Raw genomic sequence first — 21,526 nt, 5'->3', positions numbered from 1 at the left:
TCTCGCACATGGAATTCAAGTAACAGGTGCGTGGTGATGAGAGAATTGAGAGTTATCGTTAGAACCCTGTCACGTAAGAATTTTATATACATGACTATGAGAGGCCGTCTATACTTAAGTAATCAAGCTCTAGATTTATTTTCTAAAAATTACCAGTTTGAGTTTCATAAATTTTAGAAACATTAGAGACTTACGTGATTGTTAACTTTAAGATTCGTAAGATTAGTCGTGGTGCATGCATACTGGCCCGAACACTTACTAATAATAAAAAAAAGAATTTGATACTAATCATAAAACCTCAGTTCCCTGGTTAATTATGGAAATGCTTAGATGGTGTTATACTGTAGCAACTTCTCAAACAAGCACCGGAGAATTAAGAAAAGGATACAACTCCAGACCATCAGTCCCTGTACCATTCTACATCATTTAGAAGACTTCAATGGCCACCTCCATCATAACGCATGTGCTTCTACACTTTGTTGCTGGCAATTTCTTCAATGTATCTTAAGAAATAATAGTATTTGAAATATAACCTTGAGAGATGTATCTCAACTGGTCAAATTCTAAATTTGTTCTCTAGAGATCACCAGTTCAAATCCCACAAATTTCAGGGCCATTAAAAGCTTATATAGTCATTAATTTCAGGACCCGTGAGATTACTAAGCTGACCAAACACCCACGTTAATAATAATAATAATAAAAGTATTGAAATATGGAGAATGCATGCAATGAAGAAGTTACACGAGTTCTTCATGTATCTATCAAGGAGATCAAAAACACGTAAATTAACCAAAGGAATACACGGACCAAGTTCTGAAGAAATAGTCCCTCTGAATTCTGTTATCAGCCAGTTAAATCTGTAGTCAGGGAAAAGTTGTGGAAAGAAAAAAAGAGCAAAACATAACTCTAAGCCAGTGGATCACTCATCAAAATCAAAAGAAGGCAATTTAATTAGAAAGTCATCACACACAGCTAGCCAAGGAAATTAAGGCAGGGGAAATTGCACAAAGCAGACTGCTCCGAGCCTTAAGCTGATCTTCGTATGACTAGTTGTTGTACAAGATCCTTGCCGACGGGACCCTCACAGCAGTAAACCTGAAGAAATTAGACAAACACAAGAAGTTAATTATGTCAAATAATCATTGCATTTTCTTTTCGGGGAAAAGAAATTCAGGGAAAAAAAAAAGGAATGGAAGAAAAGAAAAAAATATGAAACTAAATATGATAGATTTAAATCCTCATAAACCATACCTAATGAGATGTTTCTTCATCACTATCATCATCGTCAACCTCGATTTTACGGATATGTTTGATCTTGGGCCAATCTTCTCCTGTTCCTCTTCGGCACCTTTTGCTCAACCTTGGACAACGAGTGATCTCAAGATTTTGAAGTTTATTTAAATTGCTGATACATTCTGGCATTTCTCTAATGTTTGGACTGTATTTGATGATAAATGTTTGTAAGGATTCTGCAGATCCTTGAAGAAGCTGTTCTGGTAAGGCAAGAGTTTCTGGTAAGTTGTCAAATATTACAATACGAAGAGGAGGGGAAAGTGGTTGAATTTTTTCCTTTTTCTCTTCTTCTATTGTCATCAAATCAAGCTTTTCACAATCAAGAATACAAAATTCTTCCAGAGTAGTTAAGTATTTTATGCTTGGTGGCAAAGAAATCAAGCTATCACAGCCAACAATAAACAATTTTCGAAGACATTTAAGACCATGCATATCTTCGCACAAAGTTTCGAGATTTTGACATAGAAAAATGTATAAAGTTCGAAGAAATTTCAAGCACCCAATCCCACCTTCTGGCAACCGCTTCTGCTGAGTAACTAGAAATAAAAATCTAAGGTTGATCATGTACCTCACATCTTCGGGCAACTCTTCTAATCCTTTTGCACCCGTAACCAGAGCTTGCAAATTTTGCAATTTGAAAAGAGATTTCGGGAGTCTTGTCATTTCTGTGTTCCAAAAAAAATGGAGATATCTCAAATGTTTCAAGGCGCCAATCCTCTCCGGAAAATCCTTAAATTCAGAATCATCCATTAATTCCAAAGACCGCAAATGCTTGAATCCTGACAAACATTTCTCAAAGTCTGTTTTGCATGTAGGCCCCACTATACTATCTGCAAAGAGGATTGACCGCACATGGTCGAACTCGTTTGAAAACTTGGGGAGAATTCGATGAAAAAAAGAATTAGAGTCGATGACTGACAAATGACGGGTCGTTTTGGAAAATCGGTGGTTTTGAGAGCTTATGATTGAAAACTCATTTTGAGCCAATGATGATGCAAGATCATGCATTAAATCATGCATTTTAAAGTAAGCTATAACTATCCTATCCTCGTAATCTTGGAAGAAACATCTTGAGATCAACTCGCGCACATAACGCAAGCCAACATCTTCCAACTTCTCATTTGGATTTGATGATTGAAGAATGAGCCCTTGTGCCATCCAAAATTGCACCAATACGAGATCCATGAATAGGTAATCTTTTGGAAAAACCGAACAATAAAGAAAGCATCTTTTCAAGTGAGGCGGCAGTCTTTGATAGCTTATTTTCAAGGCAGGTAAAATACCATCTCCCTCTTCTCCCCACTTCTCACTATCTCTCACCGATTTCCACTCTGTTTCATCAGTTTTACCATACAGTTGAGTCCCCATGTTAATCACTGCCAGAGGAACTTGCTTGCATTTTGCCACTATTTCTTTCCCAATTCCAACCGAATTTGGATACAACTCCATTTGCCCTTCCTTGAATGCACACTTGTAAAACAACGACAGGCAGTCCTCTTGACCAAGAAGACTAAGGTTGTATGCAGTATTGACAGTACCCATAATCTCAGCAACACGCTGACCACGGGTAGTCACTATAATCTTACTTCCATCAGCACCTTTTGATAACAGAGGCTTCAACAACAACCATTTTTGAGCATCTTCATTCCAAACATCATCCAAAAGAAGCAAGTATTTCCTACCATTCAGAATCGCTTCAAGTTTTTGTATTAGTTCACCCCCATCCAAGTCCGCACATCTTTCCCCAGTTGCAGATTTAATAATCTTTTGTATCACTTGTTTTAAGGAAAAATCATCTGAAACGCATACCTCCATCTTCCGTTCAAAATGACTTTTTACATTTTCAGCATCACACACCGATTTGGCAAGAGATGTCTTCCCCAGTCCTCCCATTCCAACTATCGGAAGGACAAGGGGATGTGCATCACCAACCTTAAAAGGTGCTACTAAAAGGTTGATGATGCGTTCTGTCTTCATCTCTTCCGATAAGACCGGAAAAGCTCTCAAAGGATCGGTTCATCTCTGTTTCATCATGCAAGACATGACTACAATCAATAGTCTGCTCGCTGAGGTTGAAGTCAGACTTAAGAGATGAAATCTCGGCTAGTCTTTCTATGATGCTCTTTATCTTATGACCCATTCTTAAACGGAGTGCAATCTTATTAGAGCTTGAAAAGAAGCGTCGTACCTTTCTGCTGGTGCTCCCTTTAGTTTTCACCACCTGCCTTTGCAAAGTTTCGCACTCGATTTCGTCCAGCACGTCCTCTGCATCATACAAGACTTCTCTGAGCATATGGAGCCAGAGCCGAATCCTGTCATTCTTTGATTGTTGCTTCTCAGCATCGGACAGCACCACGTTGATGGCTTTCAATATCTCTTCAAGACGTGCAAGGTCATCTTTAAGTCCCCATGCCAAACGAAATTCTTGAACAGCAAAAGAGCCTAACTTCCCTAAAAGGGATTTTGCAATCTCAGCTGCAAAAATTTCTTCCATTTTCATTTTTGAGTGAGGGGAGAATTGTTTGATAGGAAAAAATGATCGAGATAAGAGTCGAGTTCTTTTTTTGAGTGGAAAGGACAAGTCATTGACTGTTTTGCTTTCCTTTTTCTTTTGCCTTTTTTTTAAAAAAAATTTCGTGATTTTTTTTCAAACCTATTTTTATTGATTTTATTTTTTAAAATTAAGATTATTGGGTTGGTGTTTGATTTCGCAATCATCTATTTTTGTTATTATGTAGTTAAATAAAAAATATATTAAAAAAAGTCCATAACTCAGTTCACAGGTTTGACATACTACCCCGGCTTATCCAGTTCACAGGTTTTGACGAGTTTATCCATCGATATAATATGTGTTTTTTTTGTTTTTGGTCTTTTGATTATTTTTAATTTATTCCTTTTTTATTTCATTATTTAAATTGGATTGGTTGAGAAATGAACCACATTATTGATTTTTGTTTGCTTTCTAGAGATAATTGTCTCAAATAAGTGTCTGTTTTTAGGTTTATGCTCAATTCTGTGAGCATCTATTTTTATCATATGATTAAATAAAAAATATTAAAAAATATTAAATCCAACAAAGTCCATGACAAAGGTCCTGGAACTGGTTCAGGATACTTTGACGGGTTCCAAAAAGCATTTGTGTGTGTTGGAGAATTTAACATTACTCCAACTGCGAAGAGCGTGACCATAAAAATAAAAAGGTTATTTGCAGCTGCCATGACAATGGATGTCAGATGTGGGTAAATATTTTAAAGATATTTTTAAAAATAAGGATTATGCAAGGTTAATATATAGACCTAAAGAGGAGGTAAGAATTTTCAATGATTCATAATATTTTTTTTTTGCTTTTATTTATTTAATTATTCTTTAAATGAAGTTAAAATATATATTTATTCAATGTGAGTTAGTAACAACACATCGTTATTGAATCTCTTAAGTTAATTCTCATATAAAACTTTGGTTAGATGCTAATTCACTTTATTTTACTTGCTAATAATTTTTTATAGGTTCGGGTTTCTTAATTCATTTTTTATTTTTTTTATGTCTTTTTATTTTTCAGATAATATTGATCTTACTAGTAAATATAAAAATTTATAAAACATGTCACGTGATTTAACATAATTTAAAAGAAAGGTAGAAATCTTATTGGAATATATAATAGAATAGTAAAGTATATAAAAAGTATTATGGTGCCAACAACCTTTAATATGAGAAGGAAACTCCATATTTGCAGTCATGGAAACAATATGCTAACATATAAATTCTTGCTATTGTATAGGAAGGTTATTGTCATTCATATATGTTGGTGGTGCTAAGGGGATAAGTTTTTTGCATATGATTCATACATCTTTGAGCAAGTTATTGTTATTCATACATCTTTGAGAGCAATACAAGACATAGAAAATCAGCTTGAAGCTAAAGACATAGACCAAAAACCTAAATTCAAGCAAAGGAAGAGACATTTTTTGCATCTAATTCCCTCCCTAATTACATATAATTTTTATATATATAAATACATCATACAAACACAACTTACCTATATAAAATTTAACAAGAAAAAAATTAAAAATAAACTAAAATAATTTCTTTGAGATATTATAAAATTATAGAAACAATCCAAAAGACTAATTTCTATTTAAAAAGAAGTTAAACTAAAAATTTAAAAATAAAAAAGAGGATATTAATTAAAAATTGAACTTAAAAAAAAAAGTTCGTGTGTTGCTTGGCTTTTTGTGCCAAACAACTTGTTAAGATTTTATTTGTGAAGACCGTTTAGGGCACTCTTCCATGGCTTATGAACCATGGAAGGTGAAAAATTGAAAAAATAAATAGTTTGGGGACAAAATCAATGCTACCCCTTGAATTAATTATGTTCCCTCAATAATTAATAATACAACTAAAAAATATTAGGGAGGAAACACTATTTATATAAACAATGAATCACCTCAACTATTTCCTTCTTCCTTTTTTTTTTTTGAGTGTGTCCTTTTGCTTCTCGTAATGAGTGCATAGGTGAGATTTGTAAAAAAAAAAATCAAAGAAAAAGGATAAAAATGTAAAAAATAAGATGCCACATGTTCAATCTAAAAGTTACACAAAAAAATATTTTGGTTGGCCCAAAAACATTTGTAAAATAAAAATATAAAAAACAAGGGGGCATAAATATCTAATAATTTAAACAGACAAACATATATTTATAATTTATTCATTTCTCTCTTTTGATGGGTCACAAAAAAATAACTTGCTCTAAGATTAATTAAAGCATAAACTTGTATTAGAAGGAAGGTGAACATGAAAATCACAATAATATAGCAACACAAATATTCAATAATTTAAAAAGACAAACATGCATTCATATTTTATTCATTTCTCCCTTCTGGTGGGCCACAAAAAAATTACTGGCCACATGATCAATTAAAACATAAACTTGTATTGGGGGGAAAGTGAACATGAAAATCACAATAATATAGCAACACAAATATTCAATAATTTAAAAAGACAAACATGCATTCATATTTTATTCACTCCTCTCTTCAGGTGGGTCGGGGGATGAACATGAAAATCATAATAATATAACAACACAAATATCTAATAATTTAAAAAGACAAATATACATTCATATTTTATTCACTTCTCCCTTTTCTGGTGGACCACAAAAAAATAACTTACCCTAGGATCAATTAAAGCATAAACTTGTATTGAGGGAAGGTGAACATGAAAATTACAATAATATAGCAATACAAATATTCAACAATTTAAAAAGACAAACATGCATTCATATTTTATTCACTTCTCCCTTCTGGTAGGCTACAAAAAATAACTGGCCAGGATCAATTTTAATTTAATATTTTTTCGCATGAAAAGGCCTTCAATTAAACTCATGTGCCAATTAATTCCAATGATGGGATAAACGATTTCAAATAACAAATTATTTCTATGGGAAAAAAATGAGAAAATGGATGAATTTAGGGTGAAAAAAAAAAACAAAAGAGTTACGTAATGGTATTGTTTAATGTTTAGCCAGATGAATATATTTTTTTTAATGTAATAGAAGATTTGAAGATGCACATTATGCCTTAATCACTACAATAATCAAGAAGGTGATTTGATGCCATAGAGAATAGTTATTCTCATCCAGTTTGATTCCTGCAGAGAAATTAGATGTGTCACTTTGCAACGTGAGTATTTGTGTGGTAGTGTTGGAGTCTCCTGACATGAAGGATTTATTGGTGTTTACTGAACCATCATCATCTGCCATGATTTTGGCGTAGAAGTGATGAGAGGAAGAAGTAGAGAGAACAAACAGAGTAATGGTTGAGGGAACAATGAACAGTGGTTGTGAAGGGTGGCTAATGGTTGCTGCTGCGAAATCACTGCTACTGTGAAGGGTGCTGACGGCTGCTGTGGCGGAAGCGATTTTTGGAACTAGGGCAAGAGACAGTCAAGATCGACTGCTCTGATACCATATCAGAATTGGTGATTGTAATATTCTCTTATTCATTGTTTTGTATAACAGCAAACGTGAATATATATACATAGACTGGGAAACTATTTAGGAATATTTTATGAGCCTATAATCTTGCAGAATCACATAATTGATTCTCACTAATTAGGAATATATATAGCTCATTGACAATCTGGGACTTCGGCAGGCGGCAGATCGTACTTCAATTAGCTTTCCTCTGGTTTAGATTCGGCATCAGCAGGTTCAGATTGTGAGGATTGCTCATCTGCGGAAGCAGGGGACCCTATAGGTTTCTTAAACTGTACCACGATCATGGTCATGTTGTCACATCCCTCACCACCTGCTTTTGATGGCGCCAAACACCTATCAAGCACTCTCTCACACACTGCAGAGAGCTTGTTTTCCTGCATTATTGAGGTTTCCTGTCAGATTTTTGCAATGCATAACCTCGCAAATGTAGATTCACATCATAGAATCAACAAGATCATTTTTTTCCCCTCCACGTGAAAGGTAGATTGGTACTAATGTTGATAGCATAAGCTCTCTACCCAAACATTCCATCAACATCTAAATTTTGAAAAACAAAAGTGGAGGGACCGAATGAAAGAGTAATATTTCATAACCTAACAAGAAGAGGTCTAAACCACACATACCGAATGTAGTTGTTCATGAATAAAATCTACTAGTTCCTGGCTTGACATGCAATCCCTGAAACAACAAAAATGACCACTTATCCACTTGTAATTAATTATTCATGACTTTGCTACTGACAGTTCTACAAAATGAATGGAATTGGATTATCAGCACACTGCCCAGGGCCTATCCAAGTGATCCACAGATTAATTTGAAGTGGATAAAAGATTCAAAGGCAGCAGTTGCGATTCAACTTTAGATGATTTCTGAAACTTCAAGGAAGTGAATCTTCAAGTCATGGAAACACAATAAACACGCCTCAATCCCACAAACAACCGCAATCTATACTTTCATAAAACTAAGCAGTGTTGAGCCTCTAATTCGAAGGAAACAGTGTTCATTAATTTCCTAGTTCTTGTCATGTAAATATGTGGCCATCAGCTAGGGCTAAACCTCGCTTTATATATTCCATTGAGTTCCCTTCAATTAAAACTACCAAAGCCTCCACTCAGTTTTTTGGTATTGTATTTTCATCACTAAAATCCAAGCATGTTCTATTTCTTTGTTAAGAGAATCAGCACATCATGGATCGACATTCTAAGGCACTGACTAAGAAAGATAACATTAGATGCATACCATATTCCATCACATGCCAGCACAAGAAAATCATCGTCATCACAAAGCTCAAGCTGATGCAGGAACAGAATAAGGTCAACAAAATAAATGTTAATTGAATACAAAGAATTTCAGGTATGAAAAATAAAAAAGATGTTAAAGCAATAAGAGAGAATCAAGGTGGTATTGAAGATGCGCACAGGACCATAACGGCATGACCAACCAAGATTTGGAGAGTGATAAACAAGGCCTATTAGAAGAGCAATTTGTTTGAATCAAAACATAGCAGAAAGTAGAAAACGCATACAGTGTTTATATCTGGATCGGCTGTCACGATTTGCTTTTCAACGGGTAGAAATTTATTCTGCTTGAACTCCACATCACCTGCATTACAAACAAAAATATGAAGAATTGAAAGAAGATACCTCTCTCATAAATAAATGCACACGAGCGTGGTCGTCCGCTCATTAAGATGCATACCAAGTAAAATGTGTGCATCAAGGATATACAAACACAGACATGAATATGAAAGTACAGGTGTCAGTGGGAGTGCACATGGAGGTTCGTTGCAAACATGCTTTTGAATGGCAGTGCATGCCCAATGCTTTTCAATATGGAAAACAGAAGAGTTTCAGCCTTGTGCTCCGTGGTATAATCACTTATAAATCCAGAGATGGAGAACCAGAGATTGAGTCTCCAAACTGGGATCAGGAGTTCACAGGAATGTTAGGTACCTATAGCCCTTGAAAGATTTAAAATGCCATTGACCCGCCCGCCATGTATGAAACCATCAGCTTCTAAAATCCGTTCTTCCTCAGCCTCAAGATCAGGTTTGTGATCTATAGACAAATCGTAAGCCTGCATCAAAGAGAGCTATGTTTACCGAAAAAAGTATACAAGGTTTTGTCCATATCAACCATATGCCTCTAAGCCCATTTATCAAGATACTATCCCATCACCTTAAAACTTGGAGAAAAGGTGAATTGATTAGCTGAGGCAGAAGAAAAGTTATAGGAAATTTCAACATTGCAAACAAACCCTACCCTACAAACAATCTTTAGTATTTTGGGAGAAAACCAAACCATCATTTCTTGTTAAATGAAAAATACCTGACCCTTTGTTGATATCACACATCTAGAATCACCAGCATTCGCAACAATGAGGTGGTTGTTTCTAATAATCGCAACACAGGCTGTGCTCCCAGAAGAAGTTGGTCCAGAGAAGTGAGAGTGAGGACCCTGATCACCATGTTAAGAGTAAAATGAGTTCTTAACCATTTATATTGAGCGATACAAAGATCCACTATTACAGTATGTATTGTTGATGCCCAACATATGCATTTGGTTTGTGTATAAAATAATAAAGATCCATTTTTAACATAGTTAAGTTTCTGGGTATTTTATACATTTGATAGAAGAGGTATGTTTCACTGAAATTAACATAGTTGGAGACAATTATACGAAGGCAATAGCTGGAGTGCACTCCATTTGTTTATAAAATACGTACCTCTTCAAAAGCCCAATCATCAGGCTGTTCGTGACAATCACCACCCCTTGGGGACCATGTCAACCCTTCTATCATGCCAATAAACTTGGTTATCTTATTACCCAAAGCAGCTAGTTCCCGCCACCCTCTCTGGCCACGCATCATCTCATCCATTCTGCATGAAATGCATAAAAGGAAATCATGAGTATGTATCTTTAATTAAGAGTTCGGGAAGCATTTTTACAATATTGTTTTGAGAAAATAGTAGGCACTTACAGAACTATAAATCCTGAAATGACCAAATATGCATGCTAAAGAACAAAATTTATGAGTAAAAAAAACCATTAATGCAACAGAGAAATGAAACTGCGATTATCAAAATTGCTTTAAAACATTAACAAGACATATTATCGCTCTCACTGGTTTATAATTACTAATGAGGCTCAGAACTCTTGCATCGAGGATGGAGAACAACATCAAGATAATTCTAAACATCGAAACATTATTAGATTGGTACATTACTGTTCACTTAAAATAACCTTCTATAGGAAAAACTTCCACTAATAAAATCAAGGGGTGGTTCACTTATAAAATATAACCATATAGTAGGTGGCCAGTAGATGGCTAATGGTTGGTAAAGACTTAGGACTAAGAGGTTTGCTCCCTTTATATTCTCGGGTTCGAGCCCCGTGGTTGCTAATATGATGGTCACTAGAGGCTTGCATAGTTGTTAACTTCAGGGCCTGTGGGATTAGTTGAGGTGTGCGCATACTAGCCCGGACACCCACGTCAATAATTAAAAAAAAAGTAACCTGAAAAATGCTTTCTGAACAGACGTTTCTATATCTCCTGCTGCATATGCTTCATTCTTGCGAACCTGCTGATGGAGATACTTGGCACAGAATTTTGCAACTACTTCACCTGCAAGTTACCGGACTAAAGTGAGTAATAATGACCTAAATGCCAATTATACGAACATACTGACCTAGGTATTGCCGTACAAGAGGTATAACAAGGGACGTGTTCAGAACTCAATAACCACCCATAAGAGACAAGAATCAATGGAAACCAAAACAGGAATTCAATGGCTGAAAATTTTATTCCATAAGCCCACTCCACTAAGTCTCAGTTTTGAACATGTTGAATTTGGCCACATGGATTCTTTCCCGCAATCATTAGCAGATCACAAACTTAAAGTGAGTAACAGAAGAAAATTAATCCCAAAAAAAGTATAGGCAAGATAATACTAAGCTTTTAAAATGGTCAGAGACTAATCATATATTCACATGAAATTGGAATTGAACAAGGTGAGATTACTTTGACTTAGTTCATCCAAGGGCATAGCCAGAAGTCAATCCGAAAACAACAAAATCGGACATGGTGCACATTCAGGAAATGACATTCTAGCTAGTTGAGCAATGATATGTAGCATATTCAAATATACATGAAACTTGCAAGCCTTACCTCCATGTCCATCATAAACACCAAAGAATGAAGTGGTAGCGTCCAAATCAGTTATTGCAGCATGCTAGGAACACAAGTAACAATAACCATGTCACAAACAGCATATCGTTTATGTAAAAAATAAAATAAAGTATAAGACAAATGCAATAACACATGTTCTGAAATTTGCAAACATGTGAATGAAGACCTCGACAACAATATTTCAGAATAGAAACGGACAAGACAGACAAATTATAAATTAAGTGATATGTTCATGCTTAACAAGTTTTCGAGCAGTGATCAACTGTTTGTCGAAACCATGCCAAGAAAAAGAAAAGTTAATGGAGGAGTCCCAGTTGGGAAAGTTTCTGCTTAACCAAATTTATCATTAGTACTGTCATAACAAATCTTTCAAGACATCCCCACTTAAATTCATTAACACATTCATATTCCGGACTAATTAATGGGCATCAAGGTCGTTGGTAACAAGACTGAAAAACTTGGAATATTCGCATAGATCAAATGCTGGGTTAACTACTCACTGCATCTTCCATGGTTGCACGCCAACCTTGCATGGATGATAAACCATATCTAAGCCTACCATTCTCGCCATCCTCTGAAAATTTCTCCGTCTTAGGAGAACTAAGGTATATCCCCATCACTATCTGAAATCAAAGAGCAAGTAACTAGGAGTAAACACCAAAATAAGAAAAATTTGGATCAAACAACTCCATCCAACAGAAACGCAAACTACAACATAACTAAAATCTCATGCGCGCACTTCAGTCCCAGTCCTAATATATTCTTCAGCTACCAAAATTCTGAAAAATTCAGCTTCTGATGCTTAACACTGGCCAAACCTTTAGACAAAATCAAGCCATTTCATTTTAAATACCTTCTAAATTAAGATTATCGCCAAACTTGTTTCTATTCCTGATTCATCACAGTGCACCAAGTCAGGAATTACGCCATTAACTGATTAAATCAAATCCAAACCAACAACAAACAAGCAGAGGTTTCAATTAAAAAATGTACAATCTTTAACAGGATTTAAAGCCATAGTTAATATCCTTGAGACTGCATATCAAGATCCAAGATCAACGCAAATCAGGTAAGTACAAAAACCCAAAAGCCAATTTAAAAAGCAGTAACTGGATAACAGAAGTTTCAGATCAAAGAAAACAGCAGAAAAAAACAAAACTAGATACGCATCCCAAGTTGCAACTCCAATATATGTTAAAATAAAGAAAGATACAATGTTAACCAGATAGTAATCTGGACCACAGTAAAAAAAAAAAAAAGAACTTTCCACAAAGCAAAACCTACTTTAAATTAAAAAAATAATAATAACAAACAGCCAAAATCCCATCAAAGGATATCAATAACACTACATAGCATCAAGACCCAGATAACAATTTCAGATACTATAACACAACAGGAAAAAAAATACTTCATAAATCAAGAAAGTTCAAAACTTTAAACGTAGCATGTACTTATATTGAGAGTGGGGTGCACAAATATCTAATAATTTAAACTGACAAACATACATTCATTACATTATATTTTATTCACTTCTCTCTTCTGGTGGGCCACAAAAAAATATCTTGCTCCATGATCAATTAAAGCATAAACTTGTATTGGGGGAAAGTGAACATGAAAATCACAATAATATAACAACACAAATATCTAATAATTTAAAAAGACAAACATGCATTCATATTTTATTCACTTCTCCTTTCTGATAGGCCGGGGGTGAACATGAAAATCATAATAATATAGCAACACAAATATCTAATAATTTAAAAAGACAAATATACATTCATATTTTATTCACTTCTCCCTTCTGGTGGGCCACAAAAAAATAACTTGCCCCAAGATCAATTAAAGCATAAACTTGTATTGGGGGGAAGGTGAACATGAAAATCACAATAATATAATAACACAAATATCCAATAATTTAAAAAGACAAACATGCATTCATATTTTATTCACTCCTCCTTTCTGATGGGTCGGGGGGTGAACATGAAAATCATAATAATATAGTAACACAAATATCTAATAATTTAAAAAGATAAATATACATTCATATTTTATTCACTTTTCCCTTCTTTATTGGGCCACAAAATATAACTTGCCCTGGGATCAATTAAAGCATAAACTTGTATTGGAAGGTGAACATGAAAATCACAATAATATAGCAACACAAATATCCAATAATATAAAAAAACAAACATGCATTCATATTTTATTCGCTCCTCCTTTCTGATAGGCCGGGGGGTGAACATGAAAATCATAATAATATAGCAAAATACAAATATCTAATAATTTAAAAAGACAAACATGCATTCATATTTTATTCACTTCTCCCTTCTCTGGTAGGCCACAAAAAACTGACTAGCCACAGGATCAATTAAAGCATAAACTTGTATTGGAGGGAAGGTGAACATGAAAATCACAATAATATAGCAACACAAATATTCAATCATTTAAAAAGACAAGCATGCATTCATATTTTATTCACTCCTCCCTTCAGGTGGGCCGGGGGATGAACGTGAAAATCATAATAATATAGCAACACAAATATCTAATAATTTAAAAGGACAAACATACATTCATATTTTATTCACTTCTCCATTCTCTGGTGGGCCACAAAAAAATAACCTACCCCAGGATCAATTAAAGCATAAACTTGTATTGGGAGGAAGGTGAACATGAAAATTACAATAATATAGCAACATAAATATTTAACAATTTAAAAGACAAACATGTATTCATATTTTATTCACTTCTCTCTTCTGGAGGGCCACAAAAAAAAACCGGTCAGGATCAATTTTAATTTAATATTTTTTCACATGAAAAGGCCTTCAAATAAACTCATGTGCCAATTAATTCCAATGATGGGATAAACGATTTCATATAACAAATTATTTCTATGGGAAAAAAATGGGAAAATGGATGAATTTAGGGTGAAAGAAAAAACAAAAGAGTCACGTAATATCACTACAATAATCAAGAAGGTGGGAGATATAGAATTTCACGTCCACCATTTACAATGCACAAGCCATGTGCATTAACATGTGAGGAAGATTTGCAAAGGAATGCATGTTCCCACCACAAATGATCTTCATCCTTCGCTACTGCAAGTAATAATTTTCCTGAATGGATATAGCTTTACTTATCAGTTTTAAAATTTATTTTTTTAAAATTATCAATTCATATATTATAAATTTCAGAGGTATTGAAGATTTACTTGATCATTAACTTTATAGCTTTGAAGAATTAATCAAAATATATGTAAGGTAATCCGAACACCCACAATTACAAAAATAATACAATAATTTACCCGATAAACAAAATTATAAAATCTAAATTGATGTAGCTACAAAGCCTAAATCAATTTGGATTAAAGAATAAATAAATAAATTGATTTGATTTAATCCCATAAAAAACTAGATTGACTCGTGATTTGGTCTACAAGTAAAATATAATAAAATACTTGTTGATTTTTTTTTTATGATTTTTTTAAATTAATATTGTTTTAATTTTTTTTTAATAAAATACTTTAGATGAGTTCGACTAATTATCTCGATGTGAAACTTGAACCTTATCGAAGTCAATTTCAAGTTGGTTTTAATAACTCTTCCCGTGAATCAATTTCAAGTCGGTTTAACTTTGCCCTAACAATAAATATGAATTCATCATGTTACATGTGATAATGTATACTAATTAATAATTTTAAGAAGTTGATATGATGGTTAGAAGATTATGTTCTATTTTTCTTTTTTCTAGAATTAAATTCGAGGGTTGCATTTGAAGGAATTTATTAAAAACAAAAATCTGAATGCACCAAAACAAATGTAATTGTTATAAAATCCATCTTGGATTTGTGAGTTTAATCGAAACCACGTTGTTTTATCATTTATTATGGGTTGGGTGTTTTAAAAAAAAATCAATTTAGAATTAATTAATTTAACTCACAATCCAATCAAAATTCATAAATAATCTAGTGGTAGATACAATCAAAATTCAAAGACTTGCATAACTGATTGTCTTTGTCAAAAAGCTGTAAAGGTTATTGAATCTGATAATTGTGGTTAAACTTATGAAGCATATAAGCACGCATCAGAACATCAAACAATTTTTCTTAATATTTCATCCATCCATGTTAAACCATCTACAAATATGTATCTAAGGACGTGAATTTTCATGGAAATGTAGGATCCTTATAATGTTTTTCCATCCAGAGGCTGGAAAATAGCATCCGAGACATCAGCATCCGAGACATCAGCAAGCGATGGATCGTACTTCAATTAGCTTTCCTCTGGTTTAGATTCGGCATCAGCAGGTTCAGATTGTGAGGATTGCTCATCTGCGGAAGCAGGGGACCCTATAGGTTTCTTAAACTGTACCACGATCATGGTCATGTTGTCACATCCCTCACCACCTGCTGTTGATGGCGCCAAACACCTATCAAGCACTCTCTCACACACTGCAGAGAGCTTGTTTTCCTGCATTATTGAGGTTTCCTGTCAGATTTTTGCAATGCATAACCTCGCAAATGTAGATTCACATCATAGAATCAACAAGATCATTTTTTTCCCCTCCACGTGAAAGGTAGATTGGTACTAATGTTGATAGCATAAGCTCTCTACCCAAACATTCCATCAACATCTAAATTTTGAAAAACAAAAGTGGAGGGACCGAATGAAAGAGTAATATTTCATAACCTAACAAGAAGAGGTCTAAACCACACATACCGAATGTAGTTGTTCATGAATAAAATCTACTAGTTGCTGGCTTGACATGCAATCCCTGAAACAACAAAAATGACCACTTATCCACTTGTAATTAATTATTCATGACTTTGCTACTGACAGTTCTACGAAATGAATAAAATTGGATTATCAGCACACTGCCCAGGGCCTATCCAAGTGATCCACAGATTAATTTAAGGTCAATAAAAGATTCAAAGGCAGCAGTTGCGATTCAACTTTAGATGATTTCTGAAACTTCAAGGAAGTGTAATCTTCAAGTCATGGAAACACAATAAAAGCGCCTCAATCCCACAAACAACCGCAATCTATACTTTTATATCACTTAGCAGTGTTGAGCCTCTAATTCGAAGGAAACAGTGTTCATTAATTTCCTAGTTCTTGTCATGTAAATATGTGGCCATCAGCAAGGGCTAAACCTCGCTTTATGTATTCCATTGAGTTCCCTTCAATTAAAACTACCAAAGCCTCCACTCAGTATTTTGCTATTGTATTTTCATCACTAAAATCCAAGCATATTCTATTTCTTTGTTAAGAGAATCAGCACATCATGGATCGACATTCTAAGGCACTGACTAAGAAAGATAGCATTAGATGCATACCATATTCCATCACATGCCAGCACAAGAAAATCATCGTCATCACAAAGCTCAAGCTGATGCAGGAACAGAATAAGGTCAACAAAATAAATTTTAATTGAATACAAAGAATTTCAGGTATGAAAAATAAAGTAGATGTTAAAGCAATAAAAGAAAATCAAGGTGGTATTGAAGATGCGCACAGGACCATAACAGCATGACCAACCAAGATTTGGAGACAATGATAAACAAGGCCTATTAGGAGAGCAATTTGTTTGAATCAAAACATAGCATAAAGTAGAAAACGCATACAGTGTTTATATCTGGATTGGCTGTCACGATTTGCTTTTCAACAGGTAGATATTTATTCTGCTTGAACTCCACATCACCTGCATTACAAACAAAAATATGAAGAATTGAAAGAAGATACCTCTTTCATAAAAAAATGCACACGAGCATGGTCGTCCGCTCATTAAGATGCATACCAAGTAAAATGTGTGCATCAAGGATATACAAACACAGACATGAGTATGAAAGTACAGATGTCAGTGGGAGTGCACATGGAGGGTCGGTGCAAACATGCTTTTGAATGGCAGTGCATGCCCAAAGCTTTTCAATATGGAAAACAGAACAGTTTCAGCCTTGTGCTCTATGGTATAATCACTTATAAATCCAGAGACGGAGAACCAGAGATTGAGTCTCCAAACTGGGATCAGGAGTTCACAGGAATGTTAGGTACCTATAGCCCTTGAAAGATTTAAACTGCCATTGACCCGCCCTGCATGTATGAAACCACCAGCTTTTAAAATCCGTTCTTTCTCAGCCTCAAGATCAGGTTTGTGATCTCTAGACAAATTGTAAGCCTGCATCAAAGAGAGCTATGTTTACCGAAAAAAGTATACAAGGTTTTGTCCATATCAACCATATGCCTCTAAAGCCCATTTATCAAGATACTATCCCATCACCTTAAAACTTGGAGAAAAGGTGAATTGATTAGCTGTGGCAGAAGTAAAGTTGTAGGAAATTTCAACATTCCAAACAAACCCTACCCTACAAACAATCTTTAGTATTTTGGGAGAAAACCAAACCATCATTTCTGGTTAAATGAAAAATACCTGACCCTTTCTTGATATCACACATCTAGAATCACCAGCATTCGCAACAATGAGGTGGTTGTTTCTAATAATCGCAACACAGGCTGTGCTCCCAGAAGTTGGTCCAGAGAAGTCAGAGTGAGGACCCTGATCACCATGTTAAGAGTAAAATAAGTTCTTAAACCATTTATATTGAGTGATACAAAGATCCACTATTACAGTATGTATTGTTGATGCCAAACATATGCATTTGGTTTGTGTATAAAATAATAAAGATCCATTTTTAACTTAGTTATGTTTCTGGGTATTTTATACATATGCATTTGATAGAAGAGGTATGTTTCACTGAAATTAACATATTGGAGACAATTAAACAAAGGCAGTAGCTGCAGTGCACTCCATTTGTTTCTAAAATACCTCTTCAAAAGCCCAGTCATCAGGCTGTTCATGACAATCACCACCCCTTGGGGACCATATCAACCCTTCTATCATGCCAGTAAACTTCGTTATCTTATCACCCAAGGCAGCTAGTTCCCGCCACCCTCTCTGGCCACGCATCATCTCATCCATTCTGCATGAAATGCATAAAAGGAAATCATGAGTATATGTATCTTTGATTGAAGTTCAGGAAGCATTTTTACAATATTGTTTTGAGAAAATAGTAGGCATTTACAGAACTATAAATCCTGAAATGACCAAATATGCATGCTAAAGAAAAAAATTTATGAGTCAAAAAAATCATTAATGCAACACAGAAATGAAACTGACATTATCAAAATTGCTTTAAAATATTAATAAGACATATTATCGCTATCACTAGTTTACAATTACTAATGAGGCTCAGAACTCTTGCATCGAGGATGGAGAACAACATCAAGATAATTCTAAACATCGAAACATTATTAGATTGGTACATTACTGTTCACTTAAAATAGCCTACAATCAAGTAACCTGAAAAATGCTTTCTGGACAGAAGTTCCCATATCTCCTGTTGCATATGCTTCATTCTTGCGAACCTGCCGATGGAGATACTTGGCACAGAATTTTGCAACTACTTTACCTGCAAGTTACCGGACTAAAGTGAGTAATAATGACCTAAATGCCAATTATACTAACATACTGACCTAGGTACAGCCATACAAGAGGTATAACAAGGGACGTGTCCAGAACTGAATAACCACCCATAAGAGACAAGCATCAATGGAAACCAAAAAAGGAATTCAATGGCTGAAAATTTTATTCCATAAGCCCACTCCACTAAGTCTCAGTTTTGAACATGTTGAATTTGGCCACATGGATTCTTTCCCGCAATCATTAGCAGATCACAAACTTAAAGTGAGTAACAGAAGAAAATTAATCCCAAAAAAAGTATAGGCAAGATAATACTAAGCTTTTAAAATGGTCAGAGACTAATCATATATTCACATGAAATTGGAATTGAACATGGTGAGATTACTTTGACTTAGTTCATCTAAGGGCATAGCCAGAAGTCAATTAAAAAACAACAAAATCAGACATGGTGCACATTCAGGAAATAACATTTTAGTTAAGCAATGATATGTAGCATATTCAAATATACATGAAACTTGCAAGCCTTACCTCCATGTCCATCATAAACACCAAAGAATGAAGTGGTAGCGTCCAAATCAGTTATTGCAGCATGCTAGGAACACAAATAACAATAAATATATAATAAACAGCATATCGTTTATGTAAAAAATAAAATAAAGTATAAAACAAATGCAATAACACATGTTCTGAAATTTGCTAACATGTGAATGAAGACCTCGACAACAATATTTCAGAATAGAAACGGACAAGACAGACAAATTATAAATTAAGTGATATGTTCATGCTTAACAAGTTTTCGAGCAGTGATCAACTGTTTGTCGAAACCATGCCATGAAAAAAAAAAGTTAATGGAGGAGTCCCAGTTGGGAAAGTTTCTGCTTAACCAAATTTATCATTAGTACTGTCATAACAAATCTTTCAAGACATCCCCACTTAAATTCATTAACACATTCATATTCCGGACTAATTAATGGGCATCAAGGTCGTTGGTAACAAGACTGAAAAACTTGGAATATTCGCATAGATCAAATGCTGGGTTAACTACTCACTGCATCTTCCATGGTTGCACGCCAACCTTGCATGGATGATAAACCATATCTAAGCCTACCATTCTCGCCATCCTCTGAAAATTTCTCCGTCTTAGGAGAACTAAGGTATATCCCCATCACTATCTGAAATCAAAGAGCAAGTAACTACGAGTAAACACCAAAATAAGAAAAATTTGGATCAAACAACTCCATCCAACAGAAACGCAAACTACAACATAACTAAAATCTCATAGGCGCACTTCAGTCCTAGTCCTAATATATTCTTCAGTTACCAAAATTCTGAAAAAATCAGCTTTTGATGCTTAACACTGGCCAAACCTTCAGACAAAATCAAGCCATTTCGTTTTAAATAGCTTTTAAATTAAGATTATCGCCAAACTTGTTTCTATTCCTGATTCATCACAGTGCACCAAGTCAGGAATTACGCCATTAACTGATTAAATCAAATCCAAACCAACAACAAACAAGCAGAGGTTTCAATTAAAAAATGTACAATCTTTAACAGGATTTAAAGCCATAGTTAATATCCTTGTGACTGCATATCAAGATCCAAGATCAACGCAAATCAGGTAAGTACAAAAACCCAAAAGCCAATTTAAAAAGCAGTAACTGGATAACAGAAGTTTCAGATCAAAGAAAACAGCAGAAAAAAACAAAACTAGATACGCATCCCAAGTTGCAACTCCAATATATGTTAAAATAAAGAAAGATACAACATTAACCAGATAGTAATCTGGACCACAGTAAATAAAAAAAAAAAAAAAAAAGAACTTTCCACAAAGCAAAACCTACTTTGAATTAAAAAAATAATAATAACAAACAGCCAAACTCCCATCAAACGATATCAATAACACTACATAACATCAAGACCCAGATAACAATTTCAGATACTATAACACAACAGGAAAAAAAAATACTTCATAAATCAAGAAAGTTCAAAACTTTAAACTAGCATGTACCTTATTGGGAGGGAAAGATCAGAGACAAAGGAACAGATAGAAAGAGGGGGGGGGGGGGGGGGGGGGACAGAGAGAGAGAGACAGACAGGCAGGCAGAAAGGGAATCTAAAATACCTAAAAACAAACACCTTTTCCAAAACTAAGAAAGACCCATCAGAAGTTTCAGATAATCTCAGAGGAAAAAACACAAGAGAGTGAATGACACCAGCAAGAATTCGAGAATGAAAAAGACAGACAGGAGCTTGATGGGGGGGATGGGAAAAAGGTGAAGACTTAGTCAAGGAAGATGATGGTATTTTCTCGAGTACTTGAAGGAAAAAATAATAAAGAAAGGAAGAAAGAACTCTCTCTCTCTCTACATTTATACAAAAAGGATTTGATTAGTCTGGATTCTGGAAGATCAAAGACTGGACCTTTGCTTTGATTTATTGTTCACAGTTTTGTACTGTTGAGTTTGATAAGATTTTGGTAATCATGTCTTGTCAGCAAGAGAGAGGAAGGAATGTGAAATGTATCGATCTATGAGCTATATTTTTATTTATTAATTTAATCTAACAACTAAAGGGATT

The 21,526-nt window shown here is 34.5% G+C and overlaps 3 protein-coding genes across 3 annotated transcripts; all 3 read right to left on the bottom strand.

The window, feature by feature from the left end:
- Positions 1 to 1,046: 1,046 nt before the first annotated feature.
- Positions 1,047 to 3,787, bottom strand: LOC133674648 (disease resistance protein RGA2-like). The gene is made up of 3 exons (XM_062095863.1): positions 3,286 to 3,787; positions 1,862 to 3,191; positions 1,047 to 1,095 (listed from the first exon to the last, which is right to left on the bottom strand). The coding sequence occupies exons 1-3, from the start codon at positions 3,785 to 3,787 to the stop codon at positions 1,047 to 1,049; spliced, it is 1,881 nt and encodes a 626-aa protein (XP_061951847.1).
- Positions 3,788 to 7,266: 3,479 nt separating this feature from the next.
- On the bottom strand, positions 7,267 to 12,880 carry LOC133674284 (probable protein phosphatase 2C 60). Its single transcript, XM_062095330.1, has 11 exons — positions 12,330 to 12,880; positions 11,977 to 12,099; positions 11,456 to 11,519; positions 10,804 to 10,912; positions 10,013 to 10,166; positions 9,616 to 9,744; positions 9,241 to 9,364; positions 8,814 to 8,890; positions 8,528 to 8,580; positions 7,912 to 7,966; positions 7,267 to 7,662 (listed from the first exon to the last, which is right to left on the bottom strand). The coding sequence occupies exons 2-11, from the start codon at positions 12,091 to 12,093 to the stop codon at positions 7,465 to 7,467; spliced, it is 1,080 nt and encodes a 359-aa protein (XP_061951314.1). The 5' UTR covers positions 12,094 to 12,099; positions 12,330 to 12,880; the 3' UTR covers positions 7,267 to 7,464.
- A 2,642-nt stretch (positions 12,881 to 15,522) lies between these two features.
- LOC133674776 (probable protein phosphatase 2C 60) lies at positions 15,523 to 21,453 on the bottom strand. The gene is made up of 11 exons (XM_062096006.1): positions 20,958 to 21,453; positions 19,999 to 20,121; positions 19,478 to 19,541; positions 18,830 to 18,938; positions 18,296 to 18,449; positions 17,900 to 18,025; positions 17,524 to 17,647; positions 17,097 to 17,173; positions 16,809 to 16,861; positions 16,192 to 16,246; positions 15,523 to 15,942 (listed from the first exon to the last, which is right to left on the bottom strand). Exons 2-11 carry the CDS (start codon positions 20,113 to 20,115, stop codon positions 15,745 to 15,747), a joined length of 1,077 nt encoding a protein of 358 aa, XP_061951990.1. The 5' UTR covers positions 20,116 to 20,121; positions 20,958 to 21,453; the 3' UTR covers positions 15,523 to 15,744.
- Between the last annotated feature and the right edge of the window lie 73 nt (positions 21,454 to 21,526).

This window comes from Populus nigra, chromosome 15, assembly GCF_951802175.1.
Source record: "Populus nigra chromosome 15, ddPopNigr1.1, whole genome shotgun sequence".
NCBI classification, from domain to species: Eukaryota; Viridiplantae; Streptophyta; class Magnoliopsida; order Malpighiales; family Salicaceae; genus Populus; species Populus nigra.
This window is presented reverse-complemented; position numbering and strand designations above follow the sequence as displayed.